Genomic DNA, 22473 nt, shown 5'->3' with positions numbered 1-22473 from the left:
TTGTGGAATCTGGCAATTCTTAGTCTCTACCAGTTCCATAAGGTCAGTGGGACTACCTACAAAATCTTGAAAAGGGATTAGTCACCACAGTTCCAGGCTAGTTTCTGCTACTGGCTTATATAGGGAAGAGCCATAATCCGTGCATTAGAGGGGAAATCAATATTACAAAGAAATATTTAAAGAATACAGGAAGCAGAGACTGCCAACAAGTCAAAATACCCATTAATTAAATTCACATAAAAACTCCCAGGCTTTAAAAAAAAGAAAGAAAGAGGGGCGCCTGGGTGGCTCAGTGGGTTGGGCCGCTGCCTTCGGCTCAGGTCATGATCTCGGGGTCCTGGGATAGAGCCCCGCATCGGGCTCTCTGCTCAGCAGGGAGCCTGCTTCCCTCTCTCTCTCTCTCTCTCTGCCTGCCTCTCCATCTACTTGTGATTTCTCTCTGTCAAATAAATACATAAAATCTTAAAAAAAAAAAAATAGAAAGAAACTACTGCTGAGAATAAAATATGTGTAGGAATACCGGACAAAATGTAAAAATGAAAATAATTATCAGTCTCATTGTCAATCCCAGTCATTATTCTTAAGACTGGTATTGAAGGCCATCAAAAATACAAATTTCTCTTGACACAATGCTTGGGATTTGTTTCAAAATAGTCCAAAATAATCCAAGAGTTGATAGTGAAGGAGTCAGAAAAAACAAGTATGGCCATGAATTAATACTTACTGCAGTGGATTGATGCATATAATCGTTCACTGTCTTTCTGCACAAGCTTGAGATTTTCCGTAACACATGAAAACATATTCTCCTAATGCTGAACATATGAAAAAAGGCTTCAAACTCACTTAATCTTTATAAGCTTAAGAGAGAAGATGTTACTCAAATTAGTACAAAGGTATACATTTTAAAAAAGAAAATTTGGGGAGCACCTGGGTCCTGGGATAGAGCCCCACACATCAGGCTCTCTGCTCAGCAGGGAGCCTGCTTCCCCCCCCCCCGCCCTGCTGCTCTGCCTACCTGTGATTTCTCCCTCTGTCAAATAAATAAATAAAATCTTAAAAAAAAAAAAAAAAGAAAGAAAGAAAGAAAGAAAATTTGGGATGCCTGGTTGGCTCAGTGGGTTAAGTGCCTGCCTTTGGCTCAGGTCATGATCCCAGATCCTGGGATCAAGTCCTGCATCTGGCTCCTTGCTTGGCAAGGAGCCTGCTTCTCCTTCTCCCTCTGCCTGCTGCTCCCCATGCTTGTGCTCTCTGTCAAATAAATAAATAAAATCTTGAAAAAAAAAAATTCAGTACTCCTGAATGCACTACACAAAAAATAAGGATTAAGCATATACAACCAAAATGCTGAAACAACAGAATACATCAATTAATTAGGATATTAATTAAATCAATGGTTCAACAACTTGCAAAATGTTATACAGCTAGTAAAATGAACATTAGGAATCCAATGAATCAATACGGGGAAATGTTTAATTCCTTTAGTGAAATAAGCAAAACAGAATAATTATGCTTTAATTCCAAATACATAAAAAAATATACTTGAGGACATGAACTACATAGAAAGGACTACAATCATGGGTTTTGGTGGTATAATTATCAGAGTATTTGTAAAAACTTGTTATAATGTTACTTTATGAGAAATTTTTAAAAAAACAGACACATGGCCATACTGTTCCCCAACTACAGCACATAAAAGCTTCTCCAGAGCACACCAGAAGACTATTCGCAGGTCACCAGCAGAGACCCCAGCAGCACCAGTACGAGAACCACACTCTTCCTAGCTACATGGTCTACAATAAAGGACAAACCTTCAGTACAGAACAGAGCTGCTTTTATAAGGCTGTCATTTGTTATTCATTAGCATTAGCATACATACCATATAAATATTAGGCAAGTATTTTTTCAATTCATTAAACACTCTGTGGGAAAACCAATAAAATAAAATGTAGTCTAGAGAAATAATATTAAAGGTTCATCAGTGCCAGGATATATCAAAAAGTTGTTACACCCACAAACTAAGAAAAAACTGGTCCAGCTTCAAAATGAAAGCAGTTACCTTTCTCCCTCTTTTAATATGACACTTTTGCACAACTAGTTTTTCTGCTGTGTTTTAGTTTGTTTTTAATTTTAAAAAGCATTTTCCACCCATGTCCCTAATGAAGCTTGAAATTAACATGGCCTTTTCAATTCCTTCTTTGTGCGCCAGCATGAAACAGTCTCAATCTAGGAAACATAACAAGGTAGAAGCAGGACAATATTACAGAGCACCATTTCTTTTTTAAGCCTTGAAGCACTGTTTACATATGCTCAGGACTGATAGAAATGTGGCTGGCTCATTGCTGCATCTTTTCTGCTTAGACGGAGCACTAAATGGCTCACAAGTCACTGAAATGGCCATTATAATACGCTCTGTTGTCAAAGACACAGGTGGGGGTGTGGAAAGCTGCTTCACCTTCATTGGGATAAAAATACTATCTTAAACAGAAAGAGGAAGGTAGGGATATACTGCTATCCAGAAAGGTGAATTTATAAAGAATATGTGTATGACCATATCATAATTCTTCTACAGACATAACACACACACACACAGAGTTTTCACTACATCTTGCTTCCTAGAAAAAGATAAGAAACCTAGAACCATGAATTTTAGTCTTAATTCCACTTACTAACTGACTGAAAAGTAACATACATTATCTAATTCACAGGATTAAACAGAAATAAACTATTCTCAGGGGCGCCTGAGTGGCTCAGTCATTAAGTGTCTGCCTTAGGCTCAGGTCATGATCCCAGGGTTCTGGGATCAAGCCCCGCATCGGGCTCTCTGCTGGGTGGAAGGCTTGCTTCTCCCTTTCCCCCTCCCCCTGCTGGTGTTTCCTCTCTCACTGTATCTCTGTCAAATGAATAAGGAAAATCTTAAAAAAAAAAAGAAAAAAAGAAAGAAACTATTCTAAAACACTAAAATGCTCCATTATTACTGAATAAACAACAAAAGAAAGGTAACAAGAAGAGAGTTCAGGAAAAGAAAAGTGATTTAAAAAATAAAAATGTGGGGCGCCTGGGTGGCTCAGTGGGTTAAAGCCTCTGCCTTTGGCTCAGGTCATGATTCCAGGGTCCTGGGATCAAGCCCATCGGGCTCTCTGCTCGCAGGGAGCCTGCTTCCCCCTCTCTCTTTCTCTGCCTGCATCTCTGCCTACTTGTGATCTCAGTCTTTCAAATAAACAAATAAAATCTTTTTTAAATAAATAAATAAAATAAAAAAATTTTTTAAATGTATGGACCTATTAGGGTTCACTTAATTTCAGGATAGAGTTCAATTCCAATTTTCCTGTTATTTCTTTTTACTTACCATGACAGGAGGCCCAGATTAGGAGGAGAAATCCCCTTCCTTTCTTCAGTGTCCGGCAAGACTTTCCTTTACACGTGGATCTTTAAAAAGGAAAACAAAGGGGGGGAAAGAACAAAATTGGCAATCTTCCCCTACTTGGCCATATTTTAATTAAAGAACCACACATACATGGATCTGCAGACCTGACCAGAGTCACCCAAGAACAAATATCACCCAGCCAATTCCCCCTAGTTAAATCCAAACTCCATAATGCCTTTGTGAAAATCCTCATTTTCACATGTGAAATTCCTAACATATTTCAGCAAAAATGCAGCAAAGACTCAAGTTTCTAACATTGATAATAGTATGGAAAATGTTATAAACTTTGAATGAAATAATAAAGATTAAAACCAACCTGCAAATGCAAAAACAATATTCTTGTAATACAACCGTTTTTTTAAAAGATTTTATTTATTTGACAGAGAGAGAGAGAACACAAATAAGCAGAGGGGCAGGCAGAGGGAGAGAGAGAAGCAGGCTCTCTACCAACCAGGGAGCCCGAAGTGGGGCCCGATCCCAGGACCCTGGAGTCATGACCCATGCTGAAGGCAGCCGCCGAGCCCAGGTGCTCCTATACTTGTAAAATTATAGGATGTTTCTGTGCTGATCTATAAATTCAAAATGGATCTCCCTATCTGTGAGAACCAAACTGGCTTAGTAAGCAAAATATGGAAAAACTGCCTTATTGCCCCAATATTCTATGTTCATCTGAAAGTCACACAATAAAAAGGACTGAAATACTGATACATGATAATATGTGAATGAACTGTGAGAATACTATACTAAGAGAAAAAAGCCAGGCAAAAAACCCCATTATTAAATACCGTTTATATGAAATGTCCAGAACAGGTAAATCCACAAAGACAGAAAGCAGGTTAGCGGTTGTCAAGGATTAGGCTGAAGAAGGTATAGGGAGTAACTGCTCACGGATACAAGGCACTTTGTGGGGTAATAAAAATGTTCCAGAATTAGATAATAGTAGAGTTTAGCACAACATTATATACATTCTAAAATCCCTCAACTCTAAAAGGTAAGTTTCAAATGATGTGACTTATAGCTCAATTTAAAAAAAAAATGTAGTTAGGGGTGCCTGGCTGTCAATGGAGTGTGCAACTCTCTGGAGTGTGCAACTCTCAGGGTTGTGGGTTTGAGCCCCACACTGGGTGTAGAGATTACTTAAAAATAAAATCTTAAGGGGCACCTGGGTGGCTCAGTGGGTTAAAGACTCTGCCTTCAGCTCAGGTCATAGTCCCAGGGTCCTGGGATCAAGCCCCACATCGGCCTCTCTGCTCAGCGGGGAGCCTACTTCCCTTCCTCTCTCTCTCTGCCTGCCCCTCGGCCTACTTGTGATCTCTGTCTATCAAATAAATAAAATCTTTTTAAAAATAAATAATTAATTAAAAAATAAAATCTTAAACAAAATTTTTAATGCAAAGAGTGTGCTTATAATCAAATTCTTCATAAAAAACTAAAAATAATCTTACATCAAAAAAGTTATGGAGCCAGTCCAGCAGAAATAAGCATTCTAGGCATCTACAGTATGGTCTCTAAAGACTAATTCCCACGGCAACTTAAAAAGTGTCAATGTTCTGTAATTTAAAAGGTTAAATTAAATATATACAAAAGCAATACTTGTATTAATTCTGAAGCATATTTGTACATGCACAGAAAAATGATACATGAATTTTTTTCAATGGCTACCCCTCTAAGAAAGAGAAGTGGGAGTGGGGACTTTTAGTTTTTATACTTTTAGAATTTACATTTGTAATTAGGAAAATAAACTTTTATAAGAAGTTTTTTTTAAAAGAAACTCAGAATAACATTGCATAAAAGGTTTTCCATTTAATCTAAGGCAAAGTGTAAAGATAATGACCTCAATCAAAAAAAACAGTAAGAAATGAAGGGGCACCTGGGTGGCTCAGTTGGTTAAGCGTTGTGCCATACTACTAACTCTATGACCTTGAAAGCAAGTCATACTAACCGCTCTGAGCCTCTGTTTCTTCACCTATAAATAAAAATTAACAACTTCATGAAAGACGTGTGAGGGTTAAAGGATAATGCATATGGTGTGCTTAATATAATTACTAACATATAGAAATAAGCACCTTTTAAATCATTAAGATATTCCATAACATACAAAGAACTTGGATAGGATAGTTCCCACCACTGTCCTGTTTTTCTGTATGTGTGCATACACAGTTACTTATTTTTGAACCATTCTTTTTAAAGACTTTGACAGAGAGAGAGACAGAGAGCACAAGTGGAGAGAGGGACAGAGGGGGAGTGAGAAAGAGATTCCCTACTGAGCAGGGAGCCTGGCACAGGGCTCAATCCCAGGACCCTGAGGACACGACCTGAGCTGAAGGCAGACACTTAACCAACTGAGCCACCCAGGTGCCCCTATTTTGGAACCATTTAATAGAGAGCTGTGGTGGTGCTTGGTGGTGCAGTCAGTTAAGCATCTGGCTCTTGGTTTCAGCTCAGGTCATGAGCTCAGAGTCCTGAGACTGAGCCCTACGTTGGGCTCCACGCTCAGCACAGAATGTGCTTAAGACCCTCTCTCCCTCTACCCCTCCCACCCTTCTCTCTCTCTTGCTCTAGAATAAATCAATTTTTTTCAAAAAATGACAACTGTGGGTGCCTGGGTGGCTCAGTTGTTTGGGCAGCTGCCTTCAGCTTGGGTCATGATCCTGGAGTCCCAGGATCAAGTCCCACATCGGGCCTCCTGCTCAGTGGGAAGTCTGCTTCTCCTGCTGACCTCTCTCCTCTCATGCTCTCTTTCATTGTCTCTCTCTACCTCTCAAATAAATAAATAAATAATTTTTTAAAAATGACAGCTGTATACACCATGCCTCTTTACTCCTTATTACTTTAGTATATACTTCCTAAGAACAAAAATAATCTTAAATAATCACAGCATTAGTATTAAAATTTCGAAAGTTTAACACTGATTTGTACATTAATCTACCTTCTATATTACAATCTGCTCAACGTAACCAATTTCATACCTCATATTAATTTTTTCCCTCAACAGAGGATCCAGTCTAGGATCACATACTGAATCTAGTTGTCCTATCTCGGGTCTCTTTTAATCTGTGACCCATATTATATTTATTCAAATAATGTTTCCTGGCATCAAAATTAATTCAATCATCTCACATCTTTCCCTCCAAACCTAGACCATGTTTCTTAAGAATGTAATATTTTTTAAAACGTAACACTTTAAGAGTGCCTGGAATGGCTCAGTTGCTTGGGCTTGTGATCCCAGGGTCCTGAGATTCGGCCTCAAGTAGGGCTCCCTGCTCTGCAGGAAGCCTGCTTCTCCCTCTACCCCCAACCCCACCACCTCTGTCTCTCATGAATAAGTAAATTTTTAAAATCTTGAAAAAAAAAATACTTTAATTTATTGTTTGCAAATACAGGTATTAGATGCTTTATCAAGTCAATAATGATTCTAAAAATAAAAATCAATGAACACTTACATTATTATGGCAATGTAAAATTTAAACCTGCAGAACCAGGTAATAAATTAGGATTACACTTCCTTCTTTAAAGGTCTAATACAGACCCACTGGGCCAAATGAAAGATAATTTTTACTCCAAACATCAAAGTCAAATGATTGCTCTTTTCTTAATATATGCATGAGAATTTGACATCTAGGATCTGCAGGCTTCTCAGGGCTCTATCATCTGTACCACCCATAGATGCAACTTCTGAGGAGTCCTAACAAAAGTAAAATATCATTTCATCTTCCTAGTGAACATGGTATCTCATCTTTCAGGCACCTGTAAAGGAGAAATTACCCAATTTCTTTCTCAATAACTAAAACTTACACTCACAAACAGTAACTCAACTGCAACTCAGACTATAAGGTCATAGATTATATGTATCATATAAACCCTTCATTATACAGAAAGAAGGAAAAAAAATAGTACCCTGAATCAATAAGATTATAACTAATCCCTACTAAATTAGATTAAAATTAGATTATAATTTCCTAAATTAAACAGATGGCACAAAATCTATTCTCCTTTATTCTTATCAAACACACACTCACTCCCACCAAAAACAAAAATCTTACTTAAAATCAAATTATTGTGGAACTCCTGAATCCCAGGACTCTGGAAATGTCTGTGTGAGTTGAAAATTCAAACATGAGCATAGTTTTTGCCTTCAAGGTGTTTACAATCTCATGGGGACAACAAACAGATAACTAATAAGGCAGAATGTGAAAAGAGATACAGAAATAGAACTCCATGAGGATGCAAAAGACAGAAACAGATTCTGGTCTGGGCACTCAAGGAAGGCTTTTTGTAACAACTGAGCTTTTTAATAGTTGAGCCAGTCAGATTCTGAGCTACTGAGACAGAGGGAACAGGAATGGCACAAGAAAAGAACGAGACCGATAAATAAATAAATAAATAAACAAACAAACAAACATGCTGGAGAGTACTGAAGGGAAAACAGGTCAATGTGGCTACAGCAAAAGGTGCCCCTAGGTGTATGGGGAAATGTTTAAAGCCCACTTCTCAAGAGCCTAAAATGCCATGGTAATGAGCTTGATCCTTACTCTGGAGGCAATGTCAAGCTAAAGGTTGTGAAACAAAGTATTGATATGGATCTAAAAAGTTAAAACTAAAACAACAAATTCTCTTTTCAATAAAATTAGATTATAATTTCGTAAATTAAACAGATGGCAGAAAGAAGAGGCAGTAATGAAGACTGAAAAAGTCATAGATACACACCAGTCTATGAAAAGAACAAGGATTAATAACCACATTGGGGACAAGATTAAATTTTTTAGAACTTTTCTTCTTAAATGTCACCTTAGTACTATTTCTAATGATGAAACATTTTTATATAGATATGTAACAAGAAAACTCAAAACAAGAATCATTTTAATGTAAAAGAATTCCATGTTGTTAAGAACCGTCTACTCCATAAACAAAATATTAGGGGTCCAACTTATTTAATCTCAACTTAAATACAAAGTTTCCAAGTATAGTATACTGTATTATGACAAATTATATATTGAAAAAATAATCCGCCTTGAGCCCTCATATTTAGAGATTTAACATTAAAGTGAACATATAAGAGCTCATCTAAAGGGGCGCCTGGGTGGCTCAGTGGGTTAAAACCTCTGCCTTCAACTCAGGTCATGATCCCAGGGAGCTGGGATAGAGCCCAGCATCATCTGGGCTCTCTGCTCAGCCGGGAGCCTGCTTCCCCCTCTTTCTCTCTGCCTGCCTCTCTGCCTACCTGTGATCTCTGTCTGTCACATAAAGAAATAAAACCTTTGGGGAAAAAAAAAGAAAAGAATATTTTAAAAAGCTCATATAAATAATTATGTACATGTACAAAGAGACCCGCCCCCCACAATTAATCTGTAAATTAGTTTCTGCTGCTCAAAATAGCACAAAGTTGGGCGGAGGGGTACAACAAACTTACCAAGTGAAGTTTGTCCCAAGAACTTTCTCTATTAGAAGGTTTCACAAGTCAATCTGCAAAAGAAAAACCAATAGTTTTACAAATATCCTAAGAATCAAGTTAAGCCACTTAAAGCTCTCCAAAAGATTTTCCTCTACAAGGTAGAATGCTGTGACAACATATTTTTTTAAAGTATTTGTTGACTATTTAGTAACAGATTTTAGAGTGCTTAACTGCCCAAAATGAGCCCAGTCAGGCCTCAGGATGCCTTTAGAAATTATAGAACTATTCAGACAGAACTTTCCAACAACCTACAGATACTCCTATATATGGATTTTTCCTCAATCATCATTTCTGATGGTTTCTCAGCTAAACCTTTGTCACTACATGAACCAGTACTTTAAAAAAAAGAAGAGCTTATGTTAGACTTAAGACTTGGTAATATAAGGTGTTTTGTACACACAACTGGCTTCTACCAAGGGACTTTTTTTTAAAGATTTTATTTATTTGTCAGAGAGACATAGAAAGGAGAGAGAGTACAAGCAGGGAGAGCAGTGAGCAGAGGGAGAAGCAGACTCCCCCGTGAACAAATGCAGAACTAGATCCCAGGACCCCAATCATGACCTGAGTGGAAGGCAGACGCTTAACCAACTGAGTGACCCAGGCATTCCTACCAAGGGATTTTTTTTTTTTTTTAAGATTATTTATTTATTTATTTGACAGAGAGATGACAAGCAGGCAGAGAGGCAGGCAGAGAGAGGGGACTACCAAGGGATCTTTTATGTGTAAGAAAAAAATCAAGGCGGAAGGAGTATGATCTAAACACAAATTTTGTTACAACTAGGCACCAATCTGATCTTTACAAAGATAAAATACCTAATTGACTTTTTTTTTTTTTTAAGATTTATTTGAGAGAGAGAGACTGCACACATCATGGGTAGGGGCAGAGGAAGAAAGAGGGAGAATCTCAAGTAGACTCCCTGCTGAGCACTCCTCTGAGCCCAGGTGCCCCATAACAGGATTCCTTTGTAATGATTTCTCTCAGTATTTGCAGACAACTCATTCTTTTGGGCTGTTAGAGGACATGAAGTCACATAAACAAAACTGTGTAAAATATTAAAATCTTAAAATAAAGGAATCAGTCAACATAGCACATTACATCCATAACTTCCAGAAAAACAATTTTAATGGGGTAAGAACCAAAAAAGGGAAGCTAAATATGCAATAATCAAGTGTTTTAACAAGTAGGATTTTTGTTTGTCTCCCATAACTTCTAATTTAAATTTTATAACTTAGAGACCATATTAACCACATACTATATGGGAAATAAAGCTGTTAATAATTTACGACGAGATACAAACCATATTAAGTATCAAGTTTAGTCTTTTTTTTGTTTAGAGATTTTATTTATTTAACAGAGAGAGAGCGAGCACAAGTAGGCAGAGTGACAGGTAGAGGAAGAGGAAGAAGCAGGCTCTCCACTGAGCAGGGAGCCCAACTCAGGGCTTGATCCCACTGGGATCATGACTTCAGCCAAACTCATAAACTTCAACTTAACCGACTTAGCCACCCAGGCACCCCTCAAGTTTAGTCTTATTATTTTAAAAGGTACAACACAATACAGAAGAAAAGTTGGAGGTCTATAAATCTGCAGGACCTTTTCTTGCTAGAATGTAATTTTTGCTAAGCACTTAAATACTAAAATACATTTAATTTCTTCCTTTTAAGTTATGTCAGTAGGTACATTATACGATGATTTTTTAAAGATTTTATTTATTTATTTGAGAGAGAGCGCACAAGCAGAATGAAAAGGCAGAGGGACAGGGAGAAGCAGGTACCCCGCTGAGCAGGACCCTGAGACCATGACCTAAGCCAAAGGCAGATGCTTAACCAACTAAGCCACCTAGAGACCTACTACCTAAGACTTTTACTTTAGGATAATAAAGAACTACTTGTTAAGAAGAACTGCTTGGTCTCTAAGTCTTTGACTTAAGAAAAAAAAAATGAAATAATGTATGTCAAGACACATTTCACATAAAAAGTATTACAAACAAAAAATGATGAAACACGGCTCATTGTAACTCAGCAAGTGTCAGGATACTACAAGGTTAACTGCCCAGTGATATGCATGTGCTCAGAGTTCAGGGGAGAACAGCACAGGGAGACTTCACAGCAGATGAAGACTCAACTGTGTTTTATAGACTAGATGGGGTCTAAATAAAGAGAAAAAAAGGATAGGGATAATTCAAGACAGGATAGCTATTAATACTACAGTAGGAAGAAAACATGACATTTTTGAGAAAGAGGTCAGAATATCAAGAGAGAGTTCAAGAAGAGAAGACTAGAAAGGCAGGACACAACTGTGGGCCTTCAATGTCAGGGTAAGGAGTCGGATTTAATTCAATAGCATGAAATCAAGAGCTTTATAAACAGGAAAAACCACAAAAGTGGTTGTGTTAAAACAACAGCAACCAGCAAGCTGAATGGTCTGGAGGGGGAAATTGACTTAGGATGTTCATGGACTAGTAGTTCAGATATGAATTGCTAACAGCCTAATATCTCAACTGTAGCAGAGGAAATGCGGGGGAAAACATCAAAGTGAGTAAAAGCATTAACTTCCTGAGCTTAGTAATTGATTAAAAATGGGAAAAAAAGAGGCAGAGCAAATTGTCAAAGGTAACTCCAAAATGTTAATGCCTGGGGTTAGTGGAAAAAGGATAGTATCATTAAGAAATGAAAGGTAGGATGCCTAGCTGGCTCAGTCAGAAGAGCATGCAACTCTTGATCTTGGGGTCAAGAGTTTGAGCCCCACACAGGGTATAGAGATTACTTAAAAATAAATAAACTTAAAAGAAAGAAATGGAAGGTAGTTCCAGGAAGCAATGTCAAGTAGATGTATATCCAGCAGATGGAGGGTAGGAGGGATTAAATTCAAGAGACAGGTCAAGTCTAGGGATAATAATGAATTGATTTAATTCAAAGTGCTAAATTTAATTCAAGGAAATCACCATATCTACTATAAAAACCATATGACATGTTTTAAGTTACTGGTTAATTTTTTTTAAAGATTTTATTTATTTATTTGACTGACAGATCACAAGTAGGCAGAGAGAGAGGGGGGAAGCAGGCTCCCTGCTGAGCAGAAAGCCCAATGTGGGGCTCGATCCCAGGACCCTGAGATCATGACCCAAGCTGAAGGCCGAGACTTTAACCCACTGAGTCACCCAGGCGCCCCTTAAGTTACTTGATAATTTATTCTGTCAAACATATAAGAAGGCCATCAATACAGAAATGTTTGTGTAAAGTTTCCACAGTGTGTAAAGTTCCAAGAGACAGACCAAACAACAGGTAGTTTAAACAAGAAGGTTCAGGCAGGTCTGCTTCAATGCTGGCAATGACTCTTCTTCCCAACAATTACAATCAAAGAATGACTTGGTTGGAAACAAGTATGTCAGTGTGAAACACTGCCAACATCAACAACAACAAAAAACGGCCCACGCCTCTTAGGACTATTTGTCAGATAAAGGCCATGCAGAGAGGTAAGTCTGAAAGAAGCTCTCTGGTGCCATAAGCTACCTGTCAGTGGCAGCAGCAGATATCCTATGATACAATCATGTATACACATGCCTCACAGAGTAACAGCACTTAGGTTTGGGTGACGCTGAATATATACTGAATATATTTAAAGAAGTCCCAGGTGGCTCAAGTCTATTAAGTGCCTGCCTTCGGCTCCTGTCATAATCCCAGGGTCCAGGGATCCAGCCCAGCGTCGGGCTCCGTGCTCAGGGGGGAATCTGCTTATCTCTACCTTTCTCTCTCTCCCTCTAACCCTCCCCGTGCTCCCTCTCTCTCTCTCAAATAAAATCTTTTTTTTCCCCTAAAGGTCGGAGGGCTGAGGGAAGGAACAACAGATGAATGAATAGACGGACGCCATTAGCTTCAACAGGGCAAAGAGGCACACCAATCTGGGCGTTTTATATAATAAAAGAATTCAAACCACAAAAACAACCAGATTGAAATAAAAGGCATCCAAACTGTCAAAAAATAAGTCAAACTCTCACTCTTTCCAAACGATATGATACTTTATGTGGAAAACCCAAAAGACTCCACCCCAAAACTGCTGAAACCCATATAGGAATTCAGTAAAGTGTCAGGATATAAAATCAATGCACCGAAATTTCTATATACCAACAACAAGACAGATAAAAGAGAAATTAAGGAGTCGACCCATTTACAACTGCACCCAAAACCGTAAGATACCTAGGAATAAATCCAACCAAGAAGAAACAATCTAGTCAGAAAACTATAGAATACTCGTGGAAGAAATTGAGGAAGACACAAAGAAATGGAAAAACGTTCCATGCTCATGGATTGGAAGAACAAATATTGTGAAAATGTCTATGCTACCTAAAGCAATTTACACACTGAATGCAATCCCTATCAAAATACCATCAACTTTTTTCAAAGAAATGGAACAAATAATCCTAAAATTTATATGGAACCAGAAAAGACCACAAACAGCTAGAGGAATGTTGAAAAAGAAAACCAACGCCAGTGGCATCACAATTCCAGACTTCAAGCTCTATTCTAATCATCTATCTAATCATCAAGACAGTATGGTACTGGCACAAACACAGACACATAGATCAATGGAACAGAATAGAGAGCCCAGAAATAGACCCTCAACTCTATGGTCAACTATCTTCGACAAAGCAGGAAAGAATGTCCAATGGAAAAAAAACAGCCTCTTCAACAAATGGTGTTGGTAAAATTGGACAGCCTCATACATAACAATGTAACTGGACCATTTCCTTATACCATATACAAAAACAGACTCAAAATGGAGTCCTTTCTCAATGTGAGAAAGGAATCCATCAAAATCCTCGAGGAGAACACAGGCAGAAACCTCTTCGACCTCAGCCGCAGCAACTTCTTCCTAGAAACATCGCCAGAGGCAAGGGAAGCAAGGGCAAAAATGAACTATGGGGACTTCATCAAGATCAAAAGCTTTTGCACAGTAAAGTAAACAGTCAACAAAACCAAAAGACAACTGATAGAGTGGGAGAAGATATTTGCAAATGACATATGAGATAAAGGACTAGTATCCAAAATCTATAAAGAACTTAACCAAACTCAACGCCCAAAGAACAAATAATCCAAGAAATGGGCAGAAGACATGAACAGATAGATGTTCCTGCAAAGACGACATCCAAATGGCCAAAAGACACATGAAAATGTTCAACATCACTCGGCATCAGGGAAATACAAATCAAAACCACAGGGAGGTACCACCTCACACCAGTCAGAATGGCTAAAATGAACAACTCAGGAAACAACAGATGATGGCAAGGATGTAGTATTGGTGGGAACGCAAGCCAGTGCAGCCACTCTGAAAAACAGTATGGAGGTTCCTCAAAAAGTTAAAAATAGAGCTACCCTACGACCCAGCAACTGCACTACTGGGTATTTACCCCCAAAGATTCAAATGTAGTGATCCGAAGGGGCACATACACCCCAATGTTTGTAGCAGCAAGGTCCACAACAGCCAAACTATGTAAAGAATCCAGATGCCCATCAACAGATGACTGGATAAAGAAGATGTGGCGCGCGCGAGCGCGCGCACACACACACACACACACACACACACACACACACGAATATTATGCAGCCATCAAGAAATGAAATCTTGCCACATGTGATGATGTGAATGGAACGAGAGGATATTACATTAAGCGAAATAAGTCAATCAAAGAAAGACAATTATATGATCTCACGGACATGAGGAATTTGAGAAACAAGACAGAGGATCATAGGAAATGCAGGGAAAAATGAAAGAAGATGAAACCAGAGAGGGAGACAAACCTCTTAATCTCAGGAAACAAACTGAGGGCTGCTGGATTGGAGGGAGGATGGGAGGGATGGGATGGCTGGGTGAGGGACATTAGGGAGGGTATGTGCTATTTTAAGTGCTGTGAATTATATAAGACTAATGAATCACAGAACTGTACTCCTGAAACAAATATTGTATTATATGTTAATTTAAAACAACTAATCAGATTGAATCAATTCATGAGAAACGAAGACACTCAGGCCAGGCATCTTAAAATGTTGGGTGGGGGAGATTAGGCATAGGTGGCTAAAGCAGCACTTTTTTTTTTTTTTTTTAAGATTTTATTTATTTATTTGACAGACAGAGATTACAAGTAGGCAAGAGAGGCAGGCAGGGAGAGAGGAGGAAGCAGGCTCCCTGCGGAGCCGAGAGCCGAATGTGGGGCTCGATCCCAGGACCCTGGGATCATAACCTGAGCCGAAGGCAGAGGCTTTAACCCACTGAGCCACCCAGGCGCCCCTAAAGCAGCACTTTTTTGGCTAGTGTACATTTTAACTTTAAAAAAAAAAAAAAAAAAAGGACTATTTTACATATTCCTGTCTCACTTTCAAATGCTGGGTAATTAAGAGTTGAAAACTCTGAGAAGGCAACACTGAATAATTTTAAAGGAATCTTTTATTTTCACTGGATGTCAAAGAAATGCTTTTTCTTAGACATGCACTGCATATTAAGAAACAGATTTACAGCAAAATTTGAGTATGGAGGCAACATAAAATAATTCAGAGATGTTAACTGTTAAGTGGCTTTCCAACTGCTACTATTTAAGGCAAGTTTTTACAGTTTCTTCATGATTCCTTATAACTTTCCTAATAACTTTTCAAATATCTGATGGATGGTATAACCTTCCTATACTAGGATCCTGCATGCTGGGTGGGATTATTCCATGGTGGAGAGATGATTTAAACACCAGCACTCACCAGCTGAGTAAAACTACTATGGCTCTGGGGCCCCTGGGTGGCTCCACAGGTAAAGCCTCTGCCTTGCGGCTCAGGTCATATCAGGGTCCTGGAATTGAGACCCACATCGGGCTCTCTGCTAGTCAGGGAGCCTGCTTCCCCCCTCTCTCTGCCTTCCTCTCTACTTGTGATCTCCCTCTCTCTCTGTCAAATAAATAAATAAAATCTCTCTTAAAAAACAAACAAACAAACAAAAAACCCCTACTATGGCTTGGTCTTACTCCTTAAATAGAAGTGCAAACCTCAGGTTTTCTAAAATCTTTGCCGCTGAAGTCAACCATAAATAAAAAAAGAAACAAAGAGTTCAAAAAGCATGCCTGCATTCACCTATCATGGCAAATTCACTGTGAAGGCTCATTTATTTGACAAATATTTGGGAGTGGTAGGCACAATTCTAGGCACTGGGGATTGATGCAGATATGAACAAAACAAAGTTCCTATCCTTAAGGGAGCTGCAATTTTTTAAAATTAACATATAGTGTATTATTTGCCCCAGGGGTACATCATCAGGCTTACACATTTCACACAGCACTCACCATAGCTCCCCCCCTACAATGTCTATAATCCAGCCACCCTATCCCAACTCCCACACCCCCCAGCAATCTTCAGTTTGTTTTGTGAGATTAAGAGTCTCTTACAATTTGTCCAGGAGCTGCAATTTTTGTGTCAACCGTACTATTCTCACATGGCTGAATGTCCTCAGTGTGACTTTTCTCCCCTACCTATTAGGTCTATGCTTTGAAAAAGATAAAAAGAAAAGTAAATATAAAATTGTGTCGGTTACCTTGTTCAGTGAAATTGCTAAACAAGATGATGAGAAAGACGAAGGAACTGACTCTACATGTCTTTTCTATCCCTTTAGAAACACTAAGTAATGTCTGTGAGTTTTGAGAGATCCAGATGCAAATTCATGATCTATGTGCATTTCTCTGCCAGCTGTAGAGCACAGATAAGCAGCTAAAATATTATCATTTCCTAACCAAAAAACAACCATCTTCTCCTTGAAAAAAACCCAGTAAGTTGACAGAAACTGTCACTTAAACTCCATGTTGCAATCACATTTCTGTATCAAGAGCCTTTCACTGGTAATACATCTCTTGAACCAGCAACACTTAAGATAATGTTCAAAATAACAAAAAAGCTCTGTTTCAACAGATAATCACCAAAGATCAATCTTGTATAATCTGTGACTACACTAGTGGTACAGAGTGTGGTTCATTCTACATTCTACATACGTAAGTATATGAATGTATGTTTGTATGCATGTATGTATATATATGGGAATGGGGGGATTAAAGGTGGGATAAATTCTGCATATATTCCACAAAGGAGGCTCTGCAATACACAGAATTTCAAACAGTTGGGTTAGTAATCAATACTTAAAATCACTGGGTGTCATTTAAGTGGCTGAAACACTGACAGTTGCTTTTTCAAAAGTGGACCTCAAATGTGAGAAATCAAAAGCAAGAAATTATGCTCTAGCATTTTTAGACAAAGTTCAGTTGCACTTCAGATGAATGTTACTGCTTTTCCCATCTCAAGTCGGCAAAAGGAAGCCCCAACCATGTTCTCAGAAAAGATTAACTATGATCAAACCAATTTCAGCAAATTAGATTTGTATCTTTATTTTTTTAAACATTTGAATGGGGAGGGAGAGGGAGAGCACAAGCACCCGGGGGCAGGGGGGAGGGGTTGCGGGGAGAGGGGGTGGGTGGTGAGAAGCAGACTCCCTGCTGAGCAGGGAGCCCAGGTGGGACTTGATCCTAAGACCCCAGGATTATAACCTGAGCCAAAGGCAAATGCCCAACCGATTGAGCCACCGGGGTACCCCTGATTTGTACCTCTTTTTTTTTTTTATTTGTACCTTTTTTAAAATCATTTAATATACAAGTATTTTCCTTTTATTTTTTTAAAGATTTTATTTTTTTATTTGTCAGAGATCACAAGTAGGCAGAGAGACAGGCAGAGAGAAGGGGAAGCAGGCGCCCTGCTGAGCTAAATCCCAGGACCCTGGGACCATGACCTGAGCTGAAGGCAGAGATGTTAAACCCTTGAGCCACCCAGGCACCCCAAGTATTTTCCTTTTAAACTTAATCCTTATACAACAGGGTAGGCAAGGAGAGGGGGAACATAAATCCTAACATGATGTCTTGGTGAAGATATTTTCTGATGGTGACCAGAAAAGATTAAAACCACGGATCACAGTGGCCCCTTGAGTGGCTCAGTTGGTTGAATAACCAACTCTTGGTTTCACCTCAGGTCATTACCTCATGGGTCAGAAGATCGAGCCCTACCTTGGCTCAGTGCTCCGTGGGAGTCTGCTTAAAGGTTGCTCCCTCTGCCCTGCCCCAAACTCACATGCTCTAAAATAATAATAATAATAAAATAATAAAATAATAATAATCTCTAATATAATCTTAAAAATAAAGAAAAACCATGGATCACATACTATTTCCTAAAAAGGGTAAAAATCAAATGATTTTAAGAATGCAAAGATTTTTTAGTGTTCTGGCTTACTCTTTATAATGACTTCTGTAACAGAAAACATTCACTTCATACTACTCAGATATATTACTAATAGTACTCTAAGAAATGTCTATGCGTAATTTATAATGTAATTTTCTGACTCCATGTCCTCCATGAGACAGAAATCACACGGTAGGCATTTTATTCCTGAAATTAAGAATTTAATTTTATAAGGCAGCATTTAAGTTCATCACCTTAAATGAAACATTCCCCACCCTCCTATAACAGAAACAGAAAACAGAAGAAATACTTAAGTCTTGGATGTTAAGATAGGAAATCCAGGTATTCAAATCACTAGAAATTAACTGTATTTTTAAAGCCAAGCAGATCATTCTACTTAAGTGCCGGAGGTAGTTCAAATTTATAATCACTACAGAAAGATCAGAAAGACTGGCCGCCATGTCGAAAAAATGTTTCCTGACTTCTCTTTGACTAGTTCTGAGGTCTACCTTTGAGATTTAACATAAGGCAAATTCCTACACACATATTAATGTCCAGCTACTTGCTCCCAGTTAACCTCTGATAAAGACGAAGGAAGTTAACTTTGTTTCCTCTTGCACTTCTCCTTTCTTCTCCCCCACCCTGCCCCCATATCAGAGCTCTCACTGGCACTACATAGGTCAATGTCCTATTTAAAAGAAAGAGAAAAACATTCCTGATTTTTGATCTATAGCTTCTCACAGAAATTTAAATTTTCTTAATTATAATTTCCCCCTTAACATATTATACGATTCTCTCTTAGCATGAGATTACAGACTCTGTCCCTGCTTCCTATTGTCCAAAGAATAAAATTTTAAGGGCATTTTTTGGGACAAAACACCTAAATGACCAATCCCTATGAAGATAAGCAGTTTTATAATAGGGTCTCAAAAAGTTTTTAAAAGCTACAGGGCACCTGGTGGCTCAGTCATTAAGCTTCTGCCCTTGGTTCAAGTCGTGATCCCAGGGTCCTGGGATGGAGCCCCAAATCGGGCTCCCTGCTCCGCAGGAAGCCTGCTTCCCCCTCTCCCACTTCTCTTGCTTATGTTCCCTCTCTGGCTGTCTCTCTCTGTCAAATAAATAAATAAAATCTTTGAAAATAAATAAATAAATGCTTAAATTATCAATTCCTGTTTCTTACATACTCAACAGAAAAAAAAACTAGAGGTGCTGAAGGAGCAGGAGGCTGGCTGAGGACAAAGCAAAGGCTGGCGCCTTGCACCACCCCCCTTCACCCGCTCCCCTCCATATGTGTAGCATTCCTCAGGCACCCCTGACTGCCATAAAACGATAAATAGTTAACTTGCAGAGATCACAGTCCTGCAAGGTAGGAGTCTCCCTTGGTTTGCAAATGTCCTTGAGATTTACAACAAAGAAGTTACTTTATCAATAGCCCAATTTCCAGGGACACAGAACTCAGTTCCTCAACCCCTAATGTCACCCTCCCCTCCATGAAAACGGAAGGAGGCGGAGGTAGAAGGAAAAGTAAATAAAGTTCAATTTCTTCTAAACCTAAATCTCATTAACAAGGATGCTTGATAGCAGGAATGTAACATTCCACCAGGAGACTCCCAATTGTCTTTACTTGATAGTAACTAGGCCTTCAATATCCTGATAGTGCTTTTTTCCCCCCCGCATGCGTGGGCTAACCGGCCAGTTCTGCTTCTGTAAGATTGCTTTGTCTGCTTTCGAGTGGGGTCCCCTGACCCAATTCACTGACGCCAAGTATGCCTGTTCAAACTGTCAATCAATCAGCTCAGCCCCACCCGAAACTGTCTATAAAAACCCTGCACCAACCCAGCTCTCGGCGTTATTGGCAACGAGCGCTGCAGAGGTCCAGGTTTGAACCTGCAATAAACGACCCTTGCTGATTGGCTTTGACTCACGTCTCTGGTGGTCTTTTAAGGTGGGGGTAATACTCAATTGGCATTTCAGTGCCTAGGTGGCTTAGTGGGTTCAAGTCTCTGCCTTCGGCTCAGGTCATGATCTCAGGGTCTTGGGATCGAGCCCCACATCGGGCTCCCTGCTCAGCCGGGAGCCTGCTCCCCTTCCCCCAACACGCCCCGACCTCTGCCTGCCTCTCTGCTTGCTTGTGATCTCTGTCTGTCAAATAAATAAAATCTTCAAAAAAAAAAAAAAAAGAAAGAAAGAAAGAATGAAAACTAATCAAATGAGACAGGCAGCAAAAACCAAAAATGTAATTTTAAAAAAGGCAACTAAAACACAGGCAAAATTCAACACACCAATTTCATTTTGAAACTTGCAGATTTACCCGTCTTATTCTAATATGCTTTCCTCAGGGCCCTGCCCTAAAAGGAACAAAAACATAATCTCCAAATCCCACCCATTTTACACCAATCCTCCCCACTCACAGCTGCATAAGAAGTTTCTTTTCTAGAAAGACAAACAAAGTAATTTGAAGGTCAATTTACCATGGGAACTCAACAGTGTGCCCCTGTGTAAATGAGCATGATTTTCCTGTTTTGCCTAAGTACTTGAGATGTTTAACGCCAATTCCAGGAAAAATGTAGTAAACTACATTCTTAAAAAACAAAAACAAACAAACAAAAAAACACCTAATCAGTATTCCAAACCCAGCTAACCTGCGTATTGCTTATTAGTATATTAATATTATATTTAGGAATGTTAATATTCCTCTCCCAGTCTATAAACAGACTGTCCAAAGCTCTGGTTCTTTCCACTCAGTTTTATGTAGAGTAACGAACATCAAAATGGATAAGGAGCAAGGAGTGCCTGGTTGGCTCAGTCAGTTAAGCATCTGCCTTGGGCTCAGGTCATGATCTCAGGGCCCTTGGAAGGAGCCCTAAGATGGGCTCCCTGTTCAGTGGGGAGTCTGCTTCTCCCTTTCCCCCTGCCCCTCCCCTGACTCATGCATGAGCTCTCTCAAACTAATAAAGAAAATCTTTTTTTTTAAATAGACAAAAAACAGAAAGCTGAATGAAAATGCAAATCCATCTTTTAGGCATACAACTTAATAAAGAAACAGGTTTGAATTTTTAGCTGCTGTATTCACAATTAAAAACTGTCCAATTCCCGCTAGCCAAAAGGTACACCCAAGAGGAGAGAAACAAAATTCAAATTATAAAGGTTATGTGCAATGAAAAGAATCTACTCTTCTACTAGCCTAGTTAAAATTAATATTCTGGCAATTAGGTAGGGGGCTACTCATATTTTTGAAGGCAAGCCAATAAAAACCCAAACAACCTCCAGTAACCACACACTACAACGCAGGCTGTGTTTTAAATGGCAAGGTCAAACACCTACCCCCCCCCCTTTTTTTAAGATTTTATTTATTTACTTGCCAGACAGAGATCACAAGTAGGCACAGAGGCAGGGAGAGAGAGAGAGAGAGAGAGAGAGAGAGAGAGAGAGAGAGAACGAAGCAGGCTCCCCGCCGAGCAGACAGCCCGACTCGGGGCTCCATCCCAGGATCCTGAGTTCATGACCTGAGCCAAAGGCAGAGGTTTTAACCCGCTAAGACACCCAGGTGCCCCAAATACCTACCCTTTTGAAGCCGTTCTCAATTACTAAATAGCCAAAAGACCTGAAATTGTTTGACCAGAACACCATCTTCTTAAGACCATCCTTTTAAGACAATTAATTCAACAGAACCCCCAGAGAAAGACCCACAATTTTTTTTAAAGATTTTTATTTATTTATTTGATAGACAGAGATCACAAGCAGGCAGAGAGGCAGGCAGAGAAAGAAAGGAAGGGAAACAGGCTCCCCGCTGAGCAGAGAGCCTAATGCTCAATCCCAGGACCCTGGGATCATGACCCGAGCTGAAGGCAGAGGCTTTAACCCACGGAGCCACCCAGGTGCCCCAAGACCCACACTTTTAAACTAGTAACATTTATCTCATGTAAACAGAGAACAACATGTCACTGCCATCCAACTAAATACAAGAAGGAAAAAACCTTTCAGCTAAAGTCAAAAAAGTAGAATTCATCAACATTTTTTTTTAAGGATTTTATTTATTTATTTGACAGAGAGAGAGATCACAAGTAGGCAGAGAGCCAGGCAGGGGCGGCGGTGGGGGGGGAAGCAGGCTGCCTGCTAAGCAGAGAGCCTGATGAGGGGCTCAATCTCAGGACCCTGAGGATCATGCCCTGAGCCAAAAGCAGAGGCTTAACCCACTAAGCCACCAAGGCACCCCATCATTGACATGCTTTAAACAAAAGGAGGACAAAAGTACTCCAGACTAATAAGAAATGAGCTCTTAAGCTAAAGAGATTTCTCCCTTTTTGGTTTTAAGTAACTGCAATTAAAACAACCACTCTAAAAACTC

At 39.3% G+C, this 22473-nt stretch overlaps 1 protein-coding gene across 6 annotated transcripts in view; it reads right to left on the bottom strand.

Annotated features, from left to right (window-relative positions):
• MTMR3 (myotubularin related protein 3) overlaps positions 1–22473 on the bottom strand; it is a 139966-nt gene that overhangs the window by 49336 nt on the left and 68157 nt on the right. For 5 of the 6 annotated variants that reach the window (XM_059408796.1, XM_059408799.1, XM_059408800.1 and 2 more), the window contains 3 exons: positions 8835–8887; positions 3347–3426; positions 725–812 (listed from right to left, as the gene is read on the bottom strand). In XM_059408796.1, the coding sequence (XP_059264779.1) occupies positions 725–742 (18 nt within the window). In that variant the 5' untranslated portion in view covers positions 743–812; positions 3347–3426; positions 8835–8887. The remainder of the gene's footprint in view (positions 1–724; positions 813–3346; positions 3427–8834; positions 8888–22473) is intronic. The other variant, XM_059408798.1, reaches the window with a different exon arrangement.

This window comes from Mustela nigripes, chromosome 8 (assembly GCF_022355385.1).
Source record: "Mustela nigripes isolate SB6536 chromosome 8, MUSNIG.SB6536, whole genome shotgun sequence".
Taxonomy (NCBI): Eukaryota; Metazoa; Chordata; class Mammalia; order Carnivora; family Mustelidae; genus Mustela; species Mustela nigripes.
The sequence above is the reverse complement of the archived record's forward strand: the minus strand, read 5'-3'. Positions and strand labels throughout refer to the sequence as shown.